Source organism: Medicago truncatula, chromosome 3, assembly GCF_003473485.1.
Source record: "Medicago truncatula cultivar Jemalong A17 chromosome 3, MtrunA17r5.0-ANR, whole genome shotgun sequence".
NCBI classification, from domain to species: Eukaryota; Viridiplantae; Streptophyta; class Magnoliopsida; order Fabales; family Fabaceae; genus Medicago; species Medicago truncatula.
The window spans coordinates 39,233,478-39,241,136 of NC_053044.1; the positions used below are offsets into that span (position 1 = coordinate 39,233,478).

General features: G+C 31.6%; 1 protein-coding gene across 1 annotated transcript; it reads right to left on the minus strand.

Annotated features, from left to right (window-relative positions):
- Positions 1–295: 295 nt before the first annotated feature.
- Positions 296–3,335, minus strand: LOC25491117 (linamarin synthase 2). Its single transcript, XM_013605628.3, has 2 exons — positions 2,745–3,335; positions 296–1,376 (listed from the first exon to the last, which is right to left on the minus strand). Exons 1-2 carry the CDS (start codon positions 3,259–3,261, stop codon positions 436–438), a joined length of 1,458 nt encoding a protein of 485 aa, XP_013461082.1. The 5' UTR covers positions 3,262–3,335; the 3' UTR covers positions 296–435.
- Positions 3,336–7,659: the final 4,324 nt, after the last annotated feature.

Genomic DNA, 7,659 nt, shown 5'->3' on the forward strand with positions numbered 1-7,659 from the left:
AATTCTAAACCTAATCATTCATTCATGGTTGTTAATTTGTGTCATCCAATACTGAAAACAAATAAATATTTTTATTATAATTAAAATAATAATATAAATAGAATTCCGCATCATATCATAGTATATAATAATCTACATTTTTATTATGAATAAAAACAAACCCATGCATGCCGGGTCACTTACATTAATGGTTGGATACAACATGATACAACAAATGATATACCACAACAAAGCAATAGGAACATCGATCTGCACCATACATAACACAAATTAAATTACACAATCTAGCCTCTAATTAGAAATACAAGCCAATAAACCACATTATTATTTTATTTATTTATCAAAGGATCACATGCCTTTGTAGAAGACATATATATATTATATAGAGAGGCATATTATATATCACAAATAGCAGCTTCTACTAGACATCTCAAATTAAATAGCATCACAATGATAAGCATCCTTTAATAACCTATAGAAATCATTGTAAGAAGAACCTCCTGGTTTAGCAGCTTCTACTACTTTCTTTTTCCATTCAACACACTTTTCTCTCTTTTTCTTCCCCTTTTCACCCTTGATCATTTCCTTCACAAGTTCAGTTACCTCTTCTCTTTTCACATCATCCTTAATATCCATCCCTATCCCCCAAGTTGTGCTTATATACCTACAATTTGTTTGTTGCTCAGCAAAGAAAGGCCAACCAATCATAGGCTTACCTTCAGAAATACTCTCAAGTGATGAATTCCAACCACAATGAGTTAAAAATACCCCAACTGATGGATGAGCAAGTACTTCACTTTGAGGACACCATGTTATTATATAACCTCTATCCTTAACTTCATCTAAAAATTCTTGTGACAATGGACGACATTTTCCCTTTACCAAATCTGGTCTATTTATCCATAAAAATGGTAATTTACTATTTGCTAAACCCCAAGCAAATTCATTAAAATGTTTCTCACTCATCACAGCTATACTTCCATAATTAATATATATCACTGAACTAGGTTCCCATTGGTCTAACCATTTGATACATGTTAAATCATTTTTCCAAAGACTTGAACCATTGGATTTGAACCCATTTTCCTTTTCAGGAAAATTGTTAGCTAGAAATTGAAGTGGACCAATATTGTATATGTTGGGATTTATGGCCATAAGAGCATCAAGGACTTCACTTTCTAATTCTTTGACTGTGTTAATTATGATTGCTGATGATTTCATACATTGTTGAGCTTCCAAGCCAAAACCAACAAAACTGATTTCATCTAATGTGGTTGTTCTAACAAAGCTTGGAAGGTCTCTCATTCGGATATTTTTCATTCCTGGGGTCCAATCTAGATGGACATCCAAGGAGCCATCAGTAATATAACTTTCATCTGAAAAGAAAAACAATAACTTCATTAGAGAAAATAAAAATAATTCATTTTTTTTAATCATAATTGAGATTCATAAAAAATTTATAACTTATATAACTAATTACTACATCTTTATCTGATTATTTTAAGTTCCGAATGGAAAAAATTTGCCCTAAGTTTCAATTCAAATTACTAGACACGTTTATTTTATTTTTTTTTCTAATATATATTTAAGTAATACTAATACTAATTTATTTTGAAAGTAAAAATCAATACTGGACAGATTTATACAGAAAAGTATAATTTAATAAATGCATACAAATGAAATTCATTTATAATAGTAGTTGTGCACAAAATATATCCATAAGTTACACCAACACTTTTTCTTGATAGAAAAAAAGTAAAATTGGTTTAATATAAGGTGAATGACTATTTTGTTACCCTCCGGATTTCAAAGGAAGGAGACCTTAACAATCCGAGATTCGATCAAGAAATAAGTAGAATCTGATCATGAATTGTTTTCATAAAAATCGAACTAATTCAAAACAAGTTCTCATTAGGCAGATGGTATTTTAAAAAAGCATTCCTAAATTAGATGGTGAAAGAATTTTTTTAACAATAAAAAAGTAAAAAGTGATTTTTTAAAAATGATTGTAAAACATTTGACAAAAATCCAGAATAATAAATAAATTTAAACATATGTGAACCTGTATAGATTTTTTGTGAAGAATACTGTTCAAGAGGCTCAACACGATGACTTCACAAGAGGTCACTTGTGTCTTAGTCATGTGCAAGACTCCAAGCACATATAACTATGGAGATCTGATGAGATTTTTCTTTTTTAATAACTTCTGATGGAATATGATGCAATAATGCTTGTATGAGCCCACATTTGATATTTTATTTTATTTTATCATTAGTTATGGAAGTTAAGAAATTTTGTTTTTGTTGGAAGATTCAGAATAGGTCCAATGATTGATATCGTTATTTAAAAGAGTTTAGTTTAGTTTGACTCATATTTCAATCTTTTTCTAATTTTATGTAATTAAACATGTATTTTAGACGTTTTTTCTTAGTTATATTGATGTGATAGTTTGACTTGGAATAACTGAATTTGTAATTTAGTCTTTGAAACAGAATGACACCACCATTAGTTAGTATTAGAATTATCAATATTTATTTAAAAATATTAATCCACCTCAAAAAAGTTAAAATAGTCATTGAAATAATTTTTTTAATCATTTATATTACTTTAACACCAGTTAATTTAGTTCCTAAAATTGTTTGTTAAGCATACATGTGAGTGAAAATTTTCAAATTCATGAACTAATTAACTTCATGTCTCAATTTTTAGTATAATTAAGTATATAAAAAAAATCAAACTATAACCTTTGTAAGGAAGCATATTTCTTTTGATAAGCTCATCAAATTGCAAATATCCCATCAACCCACAAGCAGAAGCAGTCCAAAATTGTTGCTCTGCAATGCCCAAATCCTTTGCAACATCTACAGCAAATCCCATAAGTCCATCATATATAATAGATGTAACTTGAGGAACTTCTGAAGAATTGTTAAGATTCTCCACAAGCTCTTTCAATGGACCATAACAATGTTTCCTACAACCTTCAACAAGTCCACCAATGCTTTGTGTTGCATTCTCATCAGATGGTGGCAAACCATCTGGTATAGTCTCAAACCTAAAATCTGGTTGACCCTTTAAAAAGTCATGTCCAAGAGATTTTATCAAACGTTTGTGGTTGAATTCATTGTTCACAAAGGTTATGTGGAAACCAAGTTTGTTAAGGATTTTAGCTAATTGCATGAAAGGGTTTACGTGACCTTGTGCTGGAAATGGTACACAAACTACATGAGGCTTTTGTGAGTATGACAACACTGACACCACCATATTTCTTACAAGATATGTATGCTTAAGTATAGTGAAAGAAATATTGTATGATTTGGTTGTGCTGTTCTTGCTTCCTATAGCTTCTCTTATATAATGCTAGGAATCTACTGTTGCAAGGAGGGACATAGTCAGAAATTTCCACACGTAGGGTAGCATAAGCTATATCATTTATATAAAAATTAAATAAATTATGATAAAAGAATGACGTTATTATTCTTGGTCTAGTTGCTTTTCTCGATACAAATAAAAGGGTTAAATATGACTTTGATCCATATTTCAATTTCGTTTTAATCGTGTAAATATTTTCTTTGATTTTTAGTTCACCAATTTTTTTTTTTTTTTTGCACAAACCAAAATGATGTATATATTAACAACAACGCCGCCAATCCCCGCACAAGGTGTGCTAAAGAGAGGCCACGATAAAAAGTTTACAACTGACAGTGCCTAGAAAGGAGAGGCACCTCTAGAAAATAAAATTACATTCGAACACCAAAACATGGAAATGGGTATTGCCACCAATCATGATAACAAAAATTTAGGGACGGCCGCTTAGCCTTTAGCCACAAAAAGGAATTCAACTTAACCTTCTCAAATAAAACCGAATGATTTGAACCTGTATTGTTAAAGACACGGTTGTTGCGATCCTTCTAAATCACCCAGACATAAGCAAACCAAATTACTTTGAAAATAGAATGTGAGCTGCAAGGCATACCAGCCATTAAAGTAAATTGTGTAAAATGTTCGCGCATATGGCTAGGAAACATTGTAGATATGCCTACCCAATTTTGAACCTGTAACCAGACCATAGTAGGAATTTCGCATTCTAAAAAGAGGTGAGGAGAAGATTCCAACTTACCACACCCATAAACACAGTCGACAACATTTGCAAGGATAATCTGTCTCCGCAATAGGTTATCTTTGAAACTTTGAATTTTTTTTAAGAAAACATAATAAAGTATTTTTGAATTACATTAGATACATTATATTTATTTTAAGCTCTACAAGTATTTTTGAAATACCTCTGAAGGAAAGTATTTTTGAAATATAACTAATTTAGTGGTCAACACTTTTTTTTTAGTTGAAAAGAAAATAAAATATTTAATCAACTGGAGGTGGTGGCTGCCTCAATAATTTCATACACTTGCATATGTCTGCGGTCGTATGTAAATACAATTATCAACGGGTGTTCATCGCTTGGAAATAGGTTGGGTCGAGTTATTTACACAAAACTCAAGCCTAGTTTGATAAAAAAAATAAATAAAAAGGTTTATGTCTGATTTGTTATCTATCATAATTTTATTTTTAGACTTGAACCTAAACTTTTTGAAAGTTGAGTATGACAACTAGTTAAAGATTTGTTGGTATCTGCCTCAATAATTTCATACACTTGGATCGAAATATCAACCGATGATCATCAATTGGAAATAGGTTGGTTCGACCTATTTATACAAATAGACTAATAAGATTAAGCCTCATTTTGAGATTAACATGATATTTTAAAGAATCTGACTTTAAATTATACTATATTTTTATAATTTTTTTTTTTAGGCAAAAGGAAAATAAAATAAATAAAAAGAGAGATACAAAGACTGGGGGACATAAAACCTGACCCAGGTACAACCCAAATGGGGATACAACAATATAAAATAGACCCAATGGATCTACCCTAATCTATCATAAACAAAAAATTCACTAATCACGGACGCAACCCAGCGAGCCCGCGTACGGGTACGAAACCAGATTACAAAAAAATATGAGAAGTAAACCTTTGCCAATAATAGTTAGGGTTTGAAAACGGCGTATGGATTGACCGCCAACACATTATCAAAATCCAAGTGCCAAGCTCCCTGAACAAAGCAACAAGCATAAAAGCTCTTTCGAGCATCAAATACCAAAGTGTAGGCAGACGCGACGACTTGAAACCTGCAAATCTCAACAGACCTGAAAACATCAGTGATTCGAAGCAATCAGGCCACCAAACACAACGGAATGCGAACAGATGCATAAGAACTCAGATCGAGGGACGAGTCCAATACGTTAATAGCTAGACCCTTTCGGGCTAACAGAACCATTCCCTTTCGGGTTTTTGAAACCAAATCACATCAAAACAAGGCCAAAGTCTTCAACCACCCAGTCTTTGATCACGAACAAAACGAACAAAAATGAAAAACATACCAGCACGAAGAACATCCAGAAACACACACCACCATCGAACCAAACAAAACCAACCACCAAACACGGAAACACCACCTACAACCAACCTTCGGCGCGAACGACCACACCAAATGAAGGCGCACCAACCCAAGCCGCTGGAGCCTCTACGAACAAATAGCTCACCGGTGATAGAAAACCCGCGAATAGAAACAGCCGGCGAAAACATGTGTTAGCAAGCAATTTGAATCGAGTCATTAATTTGAGTTCCATCAAGGAATAAATGTTCAGGAGACATGAATTTGATTTCTAGCTGAAACAATTTTTGTCGGATTTTACTTACCTTCATTATATATTGTGTTCATTGCTCAAAAGATTAACAAATTTATAAATTAATACAAATTACATAATCTAGTATAATACTAATAACATTAAAACCTCCCATAAAAAAATATAGTAATTAAAAAAGGTTATTTATTTTTGGGTTAATACTACTTTTGGTCCCTGTAATATTAGCGAATTCCGGTTTTAGTCCCCGTAAAAAAAAGTTTAGATTTTGTCCCTGTAATTTTAAATTCTTCCACTTTTAGTCCCTCAATAAAACACATCAGCAGAATCTGCTGACATGTCATGATGACTGTGTAATTCTTTTATATTTTTTATTAAATTTATTTTCATGTGACTTTTCTATGATTTATAATTATTTCATTTTTGAGGGATATGATTTATACTTATTAAAAAAAAACTTTAAAACATTGTTAAAGTAGAAAAATAAAAAAAAATTGAAACAAATAACAGACCCTTTTCATCTTCAACAAACCTCTTCATCTTCAACAAAAAAAAAAAAAAAAAACTAACCCTCTTCATCTATTTCTTTGTTTCACATTTTCTTGTTTCAACCCATCCCATTTCAAACACTCTCTTTCTTATTCTTCTTAAATGCAAAACCCTACATCAAATTGAAACTCCTAAATCAATTAACACCACAAGTCAAATGAAACCCCAACTTAAATTTCAGATTTTTAGATCTGAAGTTTTGAGAAACAAATTGACAAATGCATCTGAATTAATTGTATGAACGAATCTGATGCAAACTTATAAGATTAGGGGTTTTCAAATCAAAACACCAGAAAATTTAAAAGAAAATTACGGTTTAAAATTAAAGTGAGATGGTGGTGGTGACGAGGATGGTGGTGGTGATTGAGGAGGAAGGGTGTGGTGGTGATTGATTGATGAGGGAGAGATGACAGTGGACGGTGTAGAAGGAGAGGGAGAACGAGGGTGGTGGGTGGTGGTGATGGACGGCGGCCGAGATGGTGGTCGGAGGTGAAGAGGGGGAGGGGGGAAGATAAATCGCAGAGAGAGATGAGGGGATGAAAATATTTGTGTTTTTAAATTTATGTTTTAGAATTTTAAATAATAAAAATAATTATAAATATCAGGTGGATTAAAAAATATTAAAATTACACGATCATCAATTACACGTCAGCAGATTCTGCTGATGTGTTCAATTGAGGGACTAAAAGCGGAAGAATCTAAAATGACAGGGACATAATCTAAACTTTTTTTTTACAGGGACTAAAACTGGAATTCGCTAATATTACAGGGACCAAAAGTGGTATTAACCCTTTATTTTTAGTTAAATATGTTAATGTTGTATATATAAAAGAATTTTTATAGTATGTAGTCTGGTCTTTTTAGCTATATAAGTTTTAAAAATACAATGTTCTGACTTATTCATACTTTTTTTTTTTACCAAGTAACTCAGTGGCCGAGATTTACATTATTTTAAATGTGGAGATGTGGTGAGTTCATATTCGAACATCAATCCTACATGATATTGTCTTTGCAACTAACACCGAGCTTCGCTTACATGATGACTTATTCCTACTTTTGTGCATCATGGAAGTAAAAATTCAGTTTGCAAATTGCCGACCTTTTCATCGTAGAAATTGTACATTAGTGATATGCAGTCATACAATTTACAAATTCAAAAATTAATTTGCTTAACGGGATATTAATCTTGCTATATATATTGAATTATAATCACTTTAAAAATTGTAACAGTTTTCTTTATTAATCAGGTTTGTAATAATCAAAGTGTGAGTAGTAATTGTTTTAGATTATTTTCATTAATGATTTAGTTTACCTTTTTTTGATTTTGTTAATCTTTTTTTGGGTCATGTATATATTCTTATAAGTAGTTAGTTTTGTAATAATGTTATAGTGACTAATCTTCTTTGACGT

What these genes read in the sequence shown, in the direction of transcription:
- LOC25491117 (XM_013605628.3), bottom strand. Translation starts at nt 3,261, where the DNA reads ATGGTGGTGTCAGTGTTGTCATACTCACAAAAGCCTCATGTAGTTTGT. An exon ending in AAATATGCTTCCTTACAAAG is followed by an intron (nt 1,377 to 2,744) that starts GTTATAGTTTGA and finishes TTTTCTTTTCAG; the next exon opens with ATGAAAGTTATATTACTGAT.